Source organism: Pseudopipra pipra, chromosome 22 (genome assembly GCF_036250125.1).
Source record: "Pseudopipra pipra isolate bDixPip1 chromosome 22, bDixPip1.hap1, whole genome shotgun sequence".
Lineage (NCBI taxonomy): Eukaryota > Metazoa > Chordata > Aves > Passeriformes > Pipridae > Pseudopipra > Pseudopipra pipra.
The window spans coordinates 5,114,732-5,133,077 of NC_087570.1; the positions used below are offsets into that span (position 1 = coordinate 5,114,732).

General features: G+C 45.2%; 1 protein-coding gene across 4 annotated transcripts in view; it reads left to right on the plus strand.

Annotated features, from left to right (window-relative positions):
- VPS13D (vacuolar protein sorting 13 homolog D) overlaps positions 1-18,346 on the plus strand; it is a 93,304-nt gene that overhangs the window by 74,327 nt on the left and 631 nt on the right. For all 4 annotated transcript variants that reach the window (XM_064678611.1, XM_064678613.1, XM_064678612.1 and 1 more), the window contains 2 exons: positions 13,749-13,880; positions 17,382-17,622. In XM_064678611.1, the coding sequence (XP_064534681.1) occupies positions 13,749-13,880; positions 17,382-17,622 (373 nt within the window). The remainder of the gene's footprint in view (positions 1-13,748; positions 13,881-17,381; positions 17,623-18,346) is intronic.

Sequence of the window (18,346 nt, forward strand, 5' to 3'; positions counted from 1 at the left end):
TTTAAAGGATTGAAGATATTTCTTTAAATCTGACTTTAGGCTGGACTGTTTCAAGGCTAATCTTATTAACTTATTATCTAATCATATCATTTATTATGCTTGTTATTTATGAATAAATCTGCCTTAATACCTTTAGTGCAGAGGAGAGCATAAAACAGTTGTTGACAATGCAGCATACATCTAATTTATACACAGTTAATGCCTGTGACTTGATACCTTTTTTGAGTGGGTTTATGTGTTCCAAGTACTCCAGTGTCACATACAAGAGTTCTGATTATTTCCATATTTGTCATATACTGCCAAAAGTCTTAAAGACCAGTTCAAAACAGGAAAGCTGTTGTGTCTCTGGATATGCTTGGAGAGCTCTCGCCTGGAAACGTGTTTTACATCCTAGTGCAGCACAAGTAAAGAACATTTATATTTAGATGTGTGTCTAATCTAACAAGTAGTGCAGGAAACTGCCTTTATGGCTTTCTCTCAGGCTTCTGCCAGGTCAGTGCGAGTTTAAGATTATTCTTGGGCTGTTGCTACAAGGGTTTGTGTTCTTTTCTGAGAGTCACAACATGAAAATTAGAAGTAAGGAGATAACTCCATGACCCCCCCCAATTCCAATGAATTCTGTCTGTGAGCTAGACTGTACTAGTAAAGAACATGAGATTGGCAAGCCATTAATGGTCACAGAAAAGTGTTATGTAAATATTTGGTTCTTTTAAATGTACTTCCCCTGGAAAGCAGCAGCCTGTGCTGGTTGTTCCTTTGCTCTCCACTTCCAACACACCACTGGGAGATGTGCAGTGAGGTTTCAGAGTTGGAGACAAAGTCAACAGCAGGTGATTTTAAATGAATGTTTTTTGCCTTTGTGCATCCATGTCTCTGTTAGCTGTGATTTGTACAGTAAGGTCAAAAGCAGTAGGGTTGAGAGTATCAGTGACAGCGAGAAGTAGAAAATATGGACCTAATTGTATGGAGCAGTAGGTAAAATAAACTGCCAAGAGTCTATTCTCAAGGTTCTCAGGTTTTACTGGTTAATATTGCTTGAACCTCTGCATGTGTCCCAGATTCTGTCCTGACCTTGGACTTGATCTAGATCTGACTTTTAGAGTCTTTACAGCAATATCAGTCACTTATGGGCCACAGTTCAAGGCCACACATCAAAGAGACATTATTCTCCTGGGAAGCCCTTCTTAAGATTTGCTTAGAAGCCAGAGAGAAAATACATTTATCACTCTAATCAGTGAATGACTTGAGCAGTGATTTCCTTCATATCCTTTCTTCCTTTTCCCAACGGGATAGCAGCTCTTCCTTATAATCTTGGAGCAGGTTTGTCCCTTTTTCTTGCTCTAGAGCTCTTTCTCTTGCTCTAGCTTGTTTGTCCCAGCCCTTGCACAGCTGTAGCCAAGGGCTTTTCCTCAGCATCAGCCCAACCTCCCATCCTCAGTCCCTGTCCAACTGGATCTTATGGCTTTACATTCTTCTGTTACTGTCTGGGTTGTTCCACTGCTTTTAAGGAGCAGCTTTGAAATCCCCCCAGTGTGCAGGTTGCCATCAGTGTGGTGTGAAAAGAGAGCCAGGCTGTGCTCTCCAAGCCATCCAGAGCTGTGTTGGCTGCCTTGCTGCCCTATCACATTGCAAATGGATATCTAGTTTTCTGCTTGCTGTTTTCCCAACCCAGGAGGGGGTTTTTTTAATGTTTTGTTTTATTTTACTGCTTTGCAGCTATCTCCTTGTCATTTAATATTTGCCTTCTGGATTATTTTTCCCCAGATGAATCAGGTTGCAATTTTGCAGGTTGAATCCCATTTAATTTCCTGCCATGTTTGTGACCTCTTCAGGTCCTTTAGTACTTCACTGTCCTCACTGGAGTTTTAAACACCTCCTTATTTGTCCTCCAAATTTAGTTTCACATCACTAGATCCTTGAAGTTAAGCAAGCCTGGGTTTTTGTCTGCACATTTTTCAGCACCTCAGTAGATGCTTCTTTTACTGTGACAAGTATCACCTGCTCAGTGTTCTTCTGTTAAGTTTTATTTTATCACTGGTAACTTGCTGTAGTTCATTTGGAGAACCTGGCACTGTTCTTGAAGTGTCTCCTCTTCATTGTTGATTTACGTACAGTAAATGTGGATTTCCTTGTGGGAGAAGTAGTTCCCCAAACTGCAGCCCTGTGCCTCTTCAGGCACGTTTCACCTCAAAACAGGCTGATTTCATCTCAAAACATCCATTTCTGTATGAAAATGCACCAAAACCTGAAGTTTTAGCATGATTTCTAAATAAATGAAGTTGCCCTTTAGCATAAACAGAAAGTGGTTTTCTGTTCCCTTTGCCTATTCAAGGAGTGCTTCTGTCTGCCATGAGACACTTTTGGCTTGTACTTAGAACTCTGGTTTTCTGTTCTATAGCTCTCTGTAGGAATGTGTTGGGGGGATTTCTTGGTTCTCCTCAGGTTTTACTTTGCAAAGGAATGACTCAGATGAGGGAAGTGCACACGTCTCATGCTGTACATCAAGGAACTAGGAGGGCTTTTTGTCAGAGAGGGCTCGAGTGATCCTTTGCCTGGGAGTGGAATCCTGTCAAGACTGCTTTGCATGCTCACTCTTCTTAAGGGGAAAGTCAACTTCCTCTTAAAGCTCCATGGGAGGAATTCAAGCAGTTGAGACTTGTGGTGACTCTTCTGGAGCTCCTAAAATCAGGAGAACTGAGGATGGAGTGCAGTTCCACCCCACATTTCACTGCACTTCTGAAGCTCTACATGCTCATACAGTGGCTAATCATAAAGAAGTCAATCTTTAATTAATAAAACTTATTCTTTCAAGAAATAAAAATATAATTTTGAAAGGGATATGACTTTAGAAATAAAGGAGAGTGGAGTTAAACCCAAGAACTTGTGTGTGAGAAAGAAATACAGGGAGCAGGTTTTTCCTCTGTGCCCTCCTCCAGCACTGACAGGCTGGAAATCTCACAGTTTGTTCCCTTTGCCTTCCCCCACTGGAACAAAGAGCTGAAGGACAATTCCTTGGGAGCACAGGCTCTGTTCTTCACAATAAAGCAGAATTTGCAATGCATGACTGAAGAAAATAACTCTGATACATGTAGTTTTCATGGGGTTTTTTTAATCCACAGGATGCAGTAAAAGAAAGATGAACCTTTAAAACGTTGAGTTTGCTTAATCATATTTTATTGCAAAGCCTATAATTCTAAAGCCACATGTATAAAAATGTCAGTTTCTAGAACAATACATTGTCCATTGCTTGTGACCAGCAAAAGTCCAGATGATTTGGAGAATCCAAACTCTGCACTGACATATCCCTCTCCCTTTCCTTTTTAGAGGGTTGAGTGGGATTGGTTTTACAGCAGGTACCAAACTCTTAACACTTTTTTGTGCATTATTGCAAATACCCACTGTATGTCTGAATAATGTTTCCAGGAGACTATTTCTAAGTGTCTGCAATACCAGAGACCATTTATATTTGGAGCACTCAGTTGTCTAGAGTTGGTTGTCTTTGTCCCCTTTTTTGACCTTGACTCAGTTTAACTGTTTGGAAGAAGTGGAAGTAAAAACCACAGTGTTTGGACCTACAGCAGCAACATAATCCTTCATTAATATTATATAGATGTGGTTCTTTTCACATCTGCTCTATAGGAATGTTTTTATGTAATAGGAGGTTTAAGGGAAAAATAAGCAATTATGGGTTAGGCAATGTTTAATCATACAGGTCTTACACTTTACATATGTTACACTGATGAGCCTCTGGAGATTATGAGCTAGACTTGGAGCAGCAGGGGCTGAGAGAGGAAAACCTCAGAACAACCCCCTTACCTGTTTGTAAAAGACCCTTTTCCAAGCCCAGGGGTTCAGGTTGCTGAGGCTGTTCATTGCAGCTCCCTCACATTGTGCCTCTGGGGTTTTGTGCACCCTGCCTTTTAGCAAAGAAGCTGTAGATGGTTTAAATTCCAAAAGGGAAGGCTAAACCTTTAGTTAAGACTTATGTAACTTTTTGCTTTGCTGTGACAGAATGTATTAAACTGAACACAAACCTGGCTTAAGAAAACTGCAGTCACTGGGTTCACCACTGGTGACACATCTGTTGGCATTAAACAGGGAAGGTTTCTGAGGGACTGGCTGTCATCCTAAATCCCAGCAGCTCTTCTGTGAGGAAGAATGGTTTCCCATTAAAACATTAGTATTTAAGTTGACATTTGAGGGCAGAAGGACACCCTGGATGCTTTCAGACTGTGGTCAAGGGAAGAGAGGCTCTGGAAGGGAATGTTGTGAGGGGAGGACTGATGGAGAAAATGGAAAACATTGACGTGAGCAATGCTGAGGAGTTCCCTGAGCATAAAATGTGAAGTTGTGTTTTTCTTTAGATGTCCATTCATTAATAGCAACAAATCAGTTTCATAAAGATAGTGAATGCAGAGTTCTTACTGTGGTGGTCTCCACAACCCCAAAATATTTACGTGTGCCTTGGTAAGTTCATCTCTAAGGGCAGGTGCATTTCCAGCCCTGGGGAAAGGTGCTGCACCCAGCAAGCTGTGCCCAGCCAGGGTTAAACTGCTGCTCAGGCTGGGTTCAGAGCAGGCACCAGAGCCAGCCTGATGGCACTGTGGGCACTCACTGCTTTGGAAAAGCTGTGAGTAGTGAGGAAAAGGTGTTGTGTTGTATTAGGCTGGTCTGGTGTGAAAAGAGAGATGGCTGAAAAGGGACACTGTGGTCACAGTACTTGCTCCCTTCCAGTGCAACATGTCTGGAGGCCATGGAGAAGTTTCTTGGGACACACAGACTTTTGCAGTAGGTGACTAATGTTTTCCAGTTTGGTTAAATCCAAGGCACTGTCATTGGCCTGGTGTAGTCCATCAGAAATAGAAGTAATTATGAACTTCCTTCTGAAAAGAGCTGATAAATCCTTTGTTGGATTTACCACAGATTTATTCTACTACTTAAACCTAGCGTGACATGAAGCATTTGCTTCACAAAGTGGAATTCTTCTTCAGTGTGCCCACTTCACAGTATTTAGCTGTTAACTCAAAGGAATGCAGCTAGACAGGGAGAAAGTTTTATGTCTTCTGGAAATATCTGTATTTCTAGAGCCTGCATGTTCTGTCTAATTATCTTCTATTTCAGCCAAAGGTTTTGGGTGCCAAGGCCAAAAGGGAAAAGGAACACCTTTTACTCTGTTGCATGTTTTCTGGTATTCATGTGGTTCTTAGATCACAGAATCTCTGCTAAAGGATGCTGCTGTCTTGGAGTATTCTGTATAGCACTTGTTTTGGGTGGAAACAATTCCAGAGAGCTGCTGATTTAACTAGCCTGCAGTGGTGCCTCCTAAAATAGAATTGGAGAGTCTTTGGAAAAGAAAAAAAATATTATATTCATTTATTAGCATCAGCAGAACCAAGTACAAATTCATCAAAGACTGGGCCATAAATTATTTGCAGTTTCCATTCACAGATCTGCCTGCTCAGAACGAGGTGGGATAAGGTGGGAGCGTCTGCACCTCAGGAAGGAACAAAAGCTTTATTCAAACCAGCTGGAATGTCCTGAGTTCTGCAGAGAACCTGTCGGGCTCGAGCCCCACGACTGACAGACATCTCATCCCCATTCTGTGGGTTTTCATAATCTTCTGGCCCATTTTCTAGGATTTTCAGTTCATAAAAATAGCAGGAAGGATGAAACTGGTGTAGTGCAATAGGAGTATAGGATTTGTTTATTTACTCATTTCTAAGGCATAAATGGCAGGAGCTGCTCCCCAGTGTGACCTCCTGGCCTGACACAGCTGCTGCTGGTGCCAGAGGGGTGAAGTCTGGTACAAGGGGTCTGGGCCATTCCTGGGAATGTCTTACTAGTCTTAACAGGGATGGAGGTAAGTGTGGATATTTTGTGTGCTGAACAATGAGTCCATGGGCACCTTCTGTTGCCTGCACAACCAGGGAGAGTCCTTTGGGATTTCTGTGTATGGATTTGCTTCTCTTGTGTGGATTTGGAATAGAGTCTGTCGAGTTGTCTTTCCATTTGCCTTCACTCCTGGTGATTTTGCCTTGAGGTTATGTTAAAGGTTTCTGCACATCCTTCAGTTTGTAACCTGCATCAAGAAGTGCCCTTTAATTACCACAGTAATCAGCTTTGAGTAGAGAGTGTCTGAGCATACCCAGAGATGGACTTTTTCCATCCTCAGACCAAATATAAAGATGTAGGAAATACCCATTTTAGACAAAATTAAGATCTTCTCTCCATGCTGTATTTCCAGTCATTTTGTCCCTTACTAGAATTCCTTGCTACACCCTAAATATCAGGGCAGCAGGTTCTCTGAGGTTACTCCCCGTGTTTAAAACAGTGGAAATATTAAACCGTGCAGCCGGTCGGGTTTGCACTGACAGGTTTTCTTTTCAAACCAAGAGATACAGCATTGCTTTAAAACTAATACCACTTCTGAGCAGTGCTTTAAGCCAGCTTAGTCGGGGTTCATATTCATGCAGCAATTACAGGCTTACTTGAAAAGCAGGAGAGCTCAGGGCGAGGTGTGTTCTCAGGGCTGTTTACCTGTTACTAGACAGACTTTTCCCTGTCATTACCGGGAGGTTTTGTGTTCAGTCCCACTCCGGAGCCGGTAGATGGGAGCCCAGGGCCTGCTGGGATGGGGTTTTACACTTGTGCTGTCCTTTTGCCCTTCCCCTGAACTCTTTTCATTTCAGTCATGAGCAAACAGTCAGTGCCTGAACTAACAACCCCGCAATCCTCCAAAGCACGCTCCTTACAGTACCAAACAAAGGGAGGCCCGCGTGGGCCGGCCCAGGCCAAGGAATGCAGCTTCGGGGTTCTGCTCCATAAATTTAACCAGCACGACAAAAAGGAGATAATATGAGCCTTCGTGATGATCTGAAAGGGGGAGGTTTGTGTCCCATTGATTGCGGTCTGGCCCCGCGCCAGCCCCGAGCCTGACCGACAGTTGAACCATATCGTTAAGGCGTGTAATACAGCTCGAGTCTTGTACAGCAGCCAATGAGTACATATCCAGAGGGCAAAAGTTTATAAAGAGTCGAGGCTGTCCTGTTTAACCCTCTCACACTGCCTGTAATGTACACTGCTGCCATTCAGAAATAGGCACTTCGCTATTAAAATGTAAACCTTCGACTTGCTGTGCTTGGAAAACATACATGTGTGTCTGATTTCTAATGTGCAGCAGATTTATAAAGTGATCGCAGAAAAATATGTAAAACTGATCTTTTTATTTTTTTTTTTAACCAAAAAAAAAAAAATCCAACACAGTGCTTTTTTTTTCAGCGCTGCCGTTATCCAGAGTTACTTTTTTTGTTCAGGGACGTCTTCTGGGTTGTTCTGCAAACTCTTTCATACAGATGGAGCTATTTATTGCCTTGATGTCACCTCATTTAGCATGTGGCTGGTATTTTTATAGATAATTTTTTCACCTAATGTTGCTGTTAACATGTGGAATGCTCTTTATCAGTTTTGTAAGTACAGCCAGCCTATCTGAATTGTTCTTGCATCTGTGAACTTTAAAAATCAAAACAAAACCTTGCGAGTAGCTTTTTGTTGGGTGAGGTTTGTGCTGGAGGACTTTGCTGTGCCTGTTGCATCCCCAGTTGTAGTAGCTGAGAAGTATAAAAGGAGGGTCTGAAAGAGAAAAAACATCCAGTCATCAGAGTTGATTCACACAGTCCTTCATGCACACCCAGAGTCACTGTCCTGGTGCTGGGCAGGGCCCCTGGTTTCTTCTTCCCCAAAGTGGGTTTGGTTTCCCAGAAAGGCAGGAGTACAGTGTGGAAGCATTTCTGTTATACTCCAAGTATTTTACACTCAAAGTGAAGTGACCATGTTTGCATTTACTACAACTGGATATTGCTTGGCCAGCATGGATGGGGTTTGATGGGACTGTTATAAATGTGACTCCCTGGAATTGTCCAAGGCCAGGTTGGATGGGGCTTGGAGCAACCTGGGATGGTGGAAGGTGTTCCTGCCCGTGGCAGGGGGTGGAGTGAGTTGAGCTTCAAGGTCCCTTCCAACCCAAACCAGTCTGGGATTTTATGAGCACAGACACAGGACTAATGCTCCAGCTGCTACAGGGCCCTGCCTGGCAGCAGACAGGATTTAATATTTCAAACCCTCCACAGTGCCCTGAGGCTCAGCAGTGTAATGGCCTGGGCACTTTAGTTTCACTAAGGCATGTTCAGCTCCTGTTTCCAGATTGGTGTTTGCAGGAAATCCCTGCTAAGAATCTTTTACATCGAGTCAGAAGGTGAATGGGAGCATTTTTCAACATAATTTTGAGACAGGAAACTTTAAGGTGACAGCTGTAGCCATTCCTGTGATCCACACAGGAAGAGTGTGGGGGAGTTGGGAGCTGAGTTGGCAGTGTTAGGTTTTGTCAACTTCTTAAGCTTGGTGATGGCAAAGTGCTTGGAAAAGTGTGGGTTTTGCTACACAGCTGTTCCAGGCAGAGGGGGGTTGTAAGGAAGTGCCAGAGGTTGATGCCCAGAGTATGGCTGTTGTCAGTGCAAGGCAGTTGTCTGGAATAAAAACACATACACCTTATGCACATGTTGGATTTGTAATATGGATGCCATAATTAAGTCATGTCTCTTAACCTCACTTCCTTTTGAACTCGGAGCCCAACGAGGTTGTGTACAGCCATAAACCCAGGGAATAGCTCTCAATTTGGTTTTGATCTGGTGTACAAAAGAAGAGGGAAGGGGGAGAAGAGCTCCATCTCCAAGAAGCTGGCAGGAACAACCTCCATGATAAACAGTTGCTCCTTCAGCACACTGGATCCTCCTAAAGGCACGTCGGGTCAGCTAAAGGTCTGCAGCATCTGAGCTGGGAGATCCCTCCAAAGAGGAGGGATTTGACTGTAAGTGGGAGGTTTTAACCCCAGGCACCATTTATTTGCATGTTTCTGCCTGAAACGAGCATTTTGGGAACACATTTAACAAGCACAATATATTCCATGCGTTCGCTGGAATCAACGGCCCACATGAGCTTCCTCAGATCTGCAGTCAGCAGGGAGCTGTCTGGCCCAGGATTTTACACATTCTTGCATCTAAGAGAGACATTCTGATGCCAAATCCAACACTCAGCTGACGGCACCGTGTGTGCATTTGAACACACCTTCACAGCATCTGTGTTGGAAGCGAGGAGTGAATCCCGTGGCAGAGCTGTGCTGGATCTCTGGGATCAGACAATGACCTGCCTGTTGGGAACTGCACCCCAAAGTTCAGCATGGGGCAGGAGGCAAGTGCACTGAGCCCTTGAAATAAGAATCACCAGGGAACATTGAATCCAGGTTGCCACAGGTTTTCCTGAGATGAGGCCCAAGGCCTAATCTCAGATGCTGAGACCTGGCCCAGGAAATCCTGCTCTCTGTTCCTGCTGCTCAGGAAATTCAGGGCACGTTCCTGCTCGTTGCAAGGGGGTCAGCACGTGAACCAAAGTGAGTGCACCAGTGAGAAAAGATTTGTGGCAATTGTGGCTTTTTGGTGCTGTGCAGAGGTGTGCTGTGCAGAACAGCCCCTGCCAGACATGGCACACGTCTGTTCCCCTTTGTTCTCTGTGAGCCCCCCAGGTACAGCTGCAGCATCAGGAGCTGGTGGCTGTGATGGCTCAGTTTGGAGCTCAGTTTTTAAGGCAGACATTGTTCAGCACTTAATTGGCTCTGGCACTTCTGAGTGTGCTTTCTTTGGTGTCCTCACATCACGTCTGATGCAAGCACTGTCCTGCATTTCATGGACCTCATATGCATGGGATGGTGATCCCATTGGAAGGCTGCAGGTGCAGGTCAGTCTGGAACTCCGGCAAGTGTGTCAGGTAGTTTAGTTGTGTATTTTGTGATAGAAGATAGAATCACAGAATCACCTTATCAGATTAAGTCACTTTTAATGTCTGAAATGCACTGAAGTCCCCTCAGACAAAGCACTCCCTATATTTAGGAACCAGACTTTCCCCAGAGCCGAGTAAGAAAGAGTTTGACATTATTTCTTGAAAAAGCCAGCAGCTATTGAAAATTGTCTCTTACAGTACCTGCTATTTTCCTTTGTTTGAATTAAGGTTGGTTTGTAATTATTACAAGGGGATAAAAACTGTTCCCAGGCTGGAAGTCAGTATGCCAGGTTACAGCCCAGAGCAGGCTTTTGGCAATAAATTTTATGCAAACCTGAAAAAACAAGTTTACAATGGAAACACTGACTGATTTTGAGCTGTACCAGAACCAGTAAGTTACTGCTTCACTGGGCTGGGCTGACAAGGTGGTCAGACTGGAACACACCTTTGCTGGTGACGGTTGCTGAAGTTTTGGCAGCATGAACTGGGTCTGGCTGAAGGAAATGATTCCTAGAGAGTGTGGGGGAGAGCCCTGGGGCCCAGGATCCCTTGGGAAGGTGCCCATGTTTAGGGGCACACCCAGGTGTGGCCCTGGGGTTTGGTTGCAGGCAGGTGGTGCAGCAGGTGGGGTCTCTGTGAGGAGCCTGGTCCATTAAATATTAATTTCAGGTGTCAGAATTCCATCTCCTTGCACTGAGAGCTGTTGTTTGTGCAGGATTTGGGGTGTCCATGCTCAGGTTTGGGTTTTTGAACAGATCTGTAGTTGCCAGTGCTGTTCTCTTACCCAGAGGACAGATGAGAGATTCCCCAGATACATATTTTAAATGAAAAGTCTAATGATTAATGTGTCGGTCATGGGGTTTGTCCTTGTTTTTTTCTCTCAGGAGAAGTTGCTACATTTCCTAAAGTTGTTTCATTGTGAATAATTATTCTGGGTGTGATACTGAGGAAACTGAAAGATGTAAATTTGTAAATAATTTCTAAATCATTTTAGAAGTGGGATGGTTTGTTTTAACAGACCAGCATCTGTTGATACACACAGTTTGATGCCTTCTGAATTTTATTTTTAAGGTTTCTGTCAGGGCAGTCTGGGTACACTTCAGGGAAATTTTTTAGGTCCAGAAGACCCTCAAAGATGAGTAACAGTTCCTGTTCTCAAAACCACTGTGTATTTATGCACCTCTGGAGGAATCACATGTGCAGACCTGGTGGTGTGAACCTGAGGGGTGGGTACCTGGTAGGGATGAATGTGGAGGGAAGGAACAAGGACAGGGGATTCTGGAAAACTTGTGATGTCTCTTACAGAGTTTTCTCAACCTAAGTTGGTAAATAATTAATAATACCTGACCACTTCCTTCATCAGTGGGGTGGTGTTGTTTGATTACAAAACTTCTGGCTTAAAACTGGTCAACTGAACCCCAAGGATTCTGTGAACTGCTGAGCAAACACCAACCAGTTAAGGCTGTGCCCTGGCCCCAGTGTGCCCAGTGAGCTGGATGAGAGCTCCAGAGCTCAGCTGTGAGCAGGGCACAGCTCTGGTTGGCCTCAACCTCCAGTTAAGGCTGTGCACTGGTTCCCAGTGTGCCCAGTGAGCTGGATGAGAGCTCCAGAGCTCAGCTGTGAGCAGGGCACAGCTCTGGTTGGCCTCAACCTCCCAACACCCTCTGGAAGCCCTCTGTGGCTCCATCCAGCAGCACCACTCCCTGCTGTGCCAGGCAGACGAGAGGGCATTCCTGCCTTGTATTGCCTTTGTGTGCTTATTAAAAAGGAATCAGCAGATCTGCTGAGTGCCTGGGTAATGGGACCCAGATGTGGGCACCACCACTCGCTCTGCTTTACAAATCTGCAGCTTTGGGGATTTCATCAGCGTTGCTTATTATTTACAGAACGTAACTTGAGACAGTAGAACAAATTTTTAGATTAAAAAAATCAAGTGGTGTGGAATGTTTTTAGCTGTGCAGACCAAACAGAGCAGTTTGCCAAGGGGGTGATGGACTAAATCAAAGCAGTTTAGGCTGGAACCAGTGGCACTGGGTTGGAAAGCTGCCGACCTTATCACTGAGATGGGAGTGATCTGTTATCACCAGGATGAATGTTTGAGCATGGAGGGACAGCAAGCACTGTACTTGTACTCTGAAGTGCTTCTTCCATTTAAAAACAAAAACCAAACCCTAAAACCAACCACAGCTCAGAATTGCCAAACCTTCCAGAAACCCACTGTGGTGCCCAGTACCTTTGTAGTACTGGTACTTCCTCTCTGACCTGCTTTAAGCCAGGTATTAGAAACCAGTGTTCACAGTTGTTCTAGTTCCTATGGGATTAAAAGGCCCTATTTTATTCCCACTTTTAGGGTAGTCTTGCTTGCAGTGCTTCAGATCACTCCTCTCGAGGTACCACAGAACATAGAGAAGGTGGCATAGGTCAGTGTTTATCTGAAGGATGGTTCATGTAAAACCCACGGCACAGTGCTGCTCCTCACTCCCACGGGGCTGCTTATCCAACCTTCCTGAAAGCAGGATGGGAAATGTCTCAGCAAAATGTTACTGACTGGCCAATAGTTAATTAAAACCCACCTTATGCTGCAGACACTCCTTAGACTTGTCAGTAGAAGCTGTGGGTGGCATAGAGAGGTTTAACAGCTGATGGAGGCTTCTTGGATCAGTGATATTTTGCCCTTTTCCTGCTTTGAGAAGTTAAGAAGTTGGACAAGCAGCAAGATGTGAATTACACTGGTTGGAATTCTTTAATTTCTTTGGAACTTTGCCTCAACATTTTCCAATTCATGGAGGCAAACACATACTTTGGTTTACTGATTTGTAAGAGTTTTAATAGGTAAAAACAGGCAGGCGTTCGTTCATTTCTGGTGTAAGTTCAGAAAGACAACAGTGCTGTACAGGTGAATCCTGCTCATATCCAAGAAACCCAAGGGGCAGGAGAGGTGTATCTAAGAAGTCTAAGGAGCAGAAGGCAAATGCTCTGTGTGCTGATGCTAGGCAGCTTCAAAAGCAAAGGTGATGGTCTGTGGGACTTTGCCCAGGTCTCTGGATCAGAAAGGCTGGAGGCAGTTCCTCGTGCAGGGTCTTTACAAAGAGTCACGATAGGAAGCAGAGAGCACTAATCCAAAATGGTGCATTTGGCTGGGAAATCAGTAACAGCAGTAGCCTGGAAGAGGGATGAAATAGCAGGGAGCAGCCCCAGAGTGATGCTGCTGGGAAGGGACAGGGCTCGGCAGCCTGTAACACAATTCTTCAGGGGCAGGGCGTTCCAGGAGCTTGAAGGAATTCAGAGTATTATTTTTTAACAAAATACTGCTCAGGGAGGAACCAAGCCTGCAGTGCTGTGGCCAATACTGACCTCTGATGTCTGTCAGCCCTCAAGTGTGTGCCTTTATTATTGCCATTTTTTAATAGACACTCAGAAAGGTAAAGTGTGTTAAACCCTGCTATGGAGATGGTAATTAATGAGGATTTTTTCTTTTGCCTTAATTTAACTGCACTTTCCTGTTTCCACAACCCTTCAGTTTGCAGTCTACTGGCACTGTCCATCAGTGTGAGCTCTCTCTAGGTTGATATACTTCTATTTTCTGTAGAGCACTGAGAAGAAACAGTCAAATCAGTAAAGCTCTGCTGATAAATAGATCCCAAGTCTGCAGACAGTAGACTCAGTTCAGGTTGCTTCTTCCTATTAATTTAGCCACTGCCCTTCAGCCACTGCAGACACTTCTTGGAGATGAAGAACCACCCAGTGCCACGTCTTCCAGAGCAGGTCTTACAGGATCCATATGCTTTGTCTGTGAAGACCTTGGATTTTTGAAGGCTTTGTCACACCTCGTATTTCAAAATAAGCAGAGCTGTGTGTGCTGACAGGTGTCAGTGGGAGGCAAAGGGCTGCCCCAGGTCACCTCTGTGTCTCTCGTGCAGGACGCAGGCGGAGCGAGTGCGGAAGCCGCGGTGCTGCCGGGGGCCCCAGGGGCTCCTGCCCCGCTACCTGGAGAGCCAAGCAGAGGGACAGGAGCAGCTCTTCAAGCTGACAGACAACATCCAGGATGAGTTGTGAGTACTGACTGACACAGCCATTTAAACTGCTCCGTTTGTATTGTCGTGTCTGTGGGGAACAGGGGCTAAAACTGCTTCACGCACACAGACACACGTTCAGATTTGGGGCTCTCACCACACGGAGGTCATTGAGGGGCTGGAGTGTTCCCAGACAAGGGAACAGAGCTGGGAAGGATCTGGAGCTGGGGGAACTCAACCTGGAGAAAAGGAGGCTCAGGGGGAACTTCTTGCTCTCTGCAACTCCCTGACAGGAGGGGGGAGCCGGGGGGGGGGGTCAGGCTCTGCTCCCGGGGAACAAAGGGACAGGATGAGAGGAAATGGCCTCAAGCTGTGCCAGGGGAGGTTTAGATTGGATATTGGGAAAATTTCTTCATGGAAATGGTTGTTAAGCACTAGGGCAGTGGTGGAGACCCTATCCCTGGAGGGACTTAAAAGAAGTAGATGTGGCACTTGGGAACATGGATTAGTGTGGCCTTGGCAGTGCTGGGGGAACAGCTGGACTCAATGATCTTAGAGGGCTTTTCCAGCCTTCATGATTCCATGATTGTACAGGAGAGGTCAGTTTGTTGGATGGGGGTCTGAAGGCAGCATTCATCCCTTACTGGTCTCCACCACAGTTACTGCTCAGCTGGGTCAGTGGGGAGTGTCAGACACTGTTCTGTCTCCCATCAAGGTTTGTGCCAAGGCAAAGGGGCAGAACTGCTGATGGTGGAGCTGCAGAGGGAGGTGCCAGTTCAGCAGGGTCCCTCAGTGTCCCCAGTGTCCCTGGGCAGGTCTGAAGCCATGGGACACTCCAGGTTCTGTGAGGAAGAGTTTGCAGTCTGCCACTTTCTTGTGGCCCTGTGAGTTTACACTTGGTTTATCCTGTTCCCATCCCATTCCAGGGTCTTTGTGCCTGGCTGGCTCTCAGGCAGGGGGAATGGAAAGAGCAATTTGTGACCAACAAAGATCCACAGCAAAGCAGTGGGCTTTGTCATCGAGTCCCACTGTTCATTCACTGTGACTCTTGCCATCAGGAACATCATTCAGCAGGAACACAGTGTTTCTTGTCATGGAAAATAAGTACAAAATTATGCCTCTGACTTTTATCCTAGTATCATAATCAGAAACACATTTAAAGACCTGATTATTTGCATATTTTCCTTCAGAGTTAAATCCATAAAAGGGGGTTTAATACCTTGCTCTACTGTTCTAACTAAATGTTTCCACATTTTTTTCCAGTTAGGCTCGCTGTTTCACTTCTGGAAAATATTGTGTAATTACTTCCTGATGTTGTTAAAAACCCCACAAATTCTCCAGAGATCTGGTTGCTTCTACTTTGTTCTACTGGATCATGTTTCATTTAATTTTTCATTTTATTAATTTGAGATATTTTTAATAGTGTAGATAGGTTTAAAAAATTAAAAAGTTGTATCTTTCAGTAGTATCTGAAAAGTTTAAAAATACCTGTTTTGAGAGCTAGACACTGAGAAGAAAGTAACAGTTGGCAAGAGCAGAGGGGTAATGATGCATGACTCAAACTCAGAACAAAATGTAGAGCTTGAACTACAAATTAGCTAATGTTTCTGGGCTTCTCCATTAAATCACTGACCTCTGTTTCCATTCCTCACAATATATACATGACACCAGTAAAAGTCTTGTTGGGAAAGTAGATACATCATCTGTTGTTCTTATGGAGCAAACACAACCCTGCAGTCCCACTGCCCAGGTGCTTCCCCTGGACCCTGGAGGAGCTGCTGGTGCCCAGTTGCTCCCCGTGGATGTCCCCGTGTCCCCAGTGGCACCGTGACCCCGTCGGGTCCGGGCTCTCTGGGAAACCCTGTGGTGTTTGATGTGCCTGGCCAGGCTGTTCCCCTGCAGCTGTAGTGCTGCTCCGGGTCTAAATTAAGTTTTCTGTGACACTTCATAAAAAATGTCACTCTCCATCCTACTTAACTAATTTCAAAGGCAGAACCTTCCCCTGAAGTGTTTGAACTCTGGTAGAAAACTGCGGGGCAGCTGCTGGTTTCCGGGCCTCTGTTAATGTTGTCTTTCACCTGGGCTCCTTTGAGCTGAAATTCCCTGGGTTTTTCCCAGTTTGTTTTACTTAAAGGAACACAGTTCATTTATCCTATCCTGGAGCTTTGTCCAAGGGTAGAGCTGGCAGAGCTCTAACAGGCCCTTTGTAATTAGGCTGGTTGTCAGCACTGAGATGATGGTGTGGGCTGGAATTGGTGGGGGCACCTTTCTCAGTGTGAGGGGAGTGAGGAGGGAGAGGCAAGTTCAGTGCAGAACAGTGTCTTTGAGAGGACTGGGAATACAAAATTGCTGGAGCTACCCTTTCATACCACAAAAAGAAACCATGACCTGACCTCTTGCCACATTTTTGGCTACTAACATTCCATTTATAGCTATGGGTTTATTTGGCTACAGCTCAGAGTGGTTTGTGCACAGTGTTACTTAAATGGCAGAGCCAGGGGAGGGTTTGGAGATGAGAGGCTTCTCTGCCACCAAAAACACTGAGTAGTGACAAACTCCCTGGGTTTCCAAGGCAGCAGAGTGTTTTGCAGGATGTCTGAGGACAGCAGCACTCAGGTTTGGATAAGCAGTGGTTCAGAAGGCAGGGATTGGGAACCTGCCTGACAGCAGGAGAATCCTCCTTTTACAGTGCTTCAACCCTGGGGCTGTTGGCAGAGCTTTATTACTCTATTTAGCACTCCATTATTCTATCCAGTTATTATTTCAAATTCAAGTTGCTGAATTTTTCAGCATTTAAAAACCCCACTAATGAGGCTCATTTCAGTAGTAAATCAGAAGTGGGGGAGAAGCATTTGTGTGTGCAACATCCATTGCACTTTTGCATCTCTTATGGTTGTTTTTTTACACCCCAGCCTTTTCAGCCATCATAACTCTCAATATTCCTGACTCACTCTTCTCTCCCTCTTCCTATTCATCACTCAGCCTAATCTCCCTGGGGAAACCTGTTTGCTGCTTAACCTCTCACCCCGTGTTAAACAGCTAATTTCTCTTTTCTGCTACTGATCCCAGCAGCAGGTTCAACTTATTTTGTGTTTTGAAGGGGGACCAGGGAAGCACAGGAGGGTTACAGTGTGGACAAGGATAATGCTCCCATCATAAATGTCTGCACACCTTTCACGTAGCAGCTCTGGAACTGAAGTTGGTTGCAATTAAGCTTCAGCATTAGGACTTGCAAGGAAATTATTCTTCCTAAACCTTGTCAAAGGACATTTTTATGTGCCCCTGTAATGCCCAAAGCTGGCTGCCAGGCATTTAGCACTAATATTTGATTTACAGCATGATCTTTTTATAACTAGGGGAGAGGGTCCTTCGTCAGCTCCACTTTTAAACTGCCTAAATTAAACACAGATGAGTCGTACATGGTTACACTGCTACATCTTCTGACACGCTCCTGGAGGTCACTCAAAACAGGTGAAGACATGGGTTAGTTTGCTGGTTTTAGCTCCAAGCTAATAATTCTTGTTTTTTCCTTTGTTGCAGCTTCATAGCAGTGGAGAACATCGACAGCTACTGTGTGCTGATCTCCTCCAAGGCCGTGTACTTCCTCAAGAGCGGGGACTACACGGACCGCGATGCCATCTTCCTGGAGGTCAGGTATGATGACCTGTACCACTGCCTGGTGTCCAAGGACCACGGCAACGTCTACATCCAGCTCACCAAGAAGGCTGTGAACACGAGCAGCGGGGTGGCCATGCCAGGCCCCTCCCAGCAGAGACCTATGGTGAGCTCCTGGCACCTCCTTCCCTTCGTGTGCCCCAAGGGTTTGCTCTGTCAGCACTGGAACAGCTGTGCTGAGGTTTCAGTGAGTGGGGAGTTGAAAGAATCAGAATATCCTGAGCTGGAAGGGACCCACCAGGATCATCCAGTCCAACTCCTGGCCCTGCCCAGGACACCCCAACAGTCCCACCCTGTCCCTGAGAGCGTTGTCCAAATGCTCCCTGAGCTCTGGCACCACTGCCCTGGGGAGCCTGTTCAGTGCCCAGCCACCCTCTGGGGGAAGAACCTGCTCCTAATATCCAACTTCAGGCACTCACTAAACTCCTGAGAAAGCTAAAGAAAGGCAAACCCTAAAATATTCCTTCAGGCAGAAAAGTAACAGGAAGAAACATGTGTTTACCTATGAAAGACTTTTAACTTTACCACATCAATGGAACTTGGGTACTTTGCTGGCTTTTTACTCATCTCCTACTTGTAGTGTTTTTTCACTGTGAGGTCTCTAAGACTGGAAACAGTGTTTATGTCAAGCATATAAAAGTTAATCAAGGCTTTCTCTTCTAAAGCCCATTACAGGGTTTTTTGTGCCATTACAGTAGTTGCTCAGGGGCTGTTTTACAGGCCCAGTTACAAGCTCACCCCTGACCCAAGGCAGTTTACATTCCAAACAGAGCAGCCAGATAAAAGGTAGGAGGGGAAGCAAAGGAAACAACCTCAGATATGCAAGATGT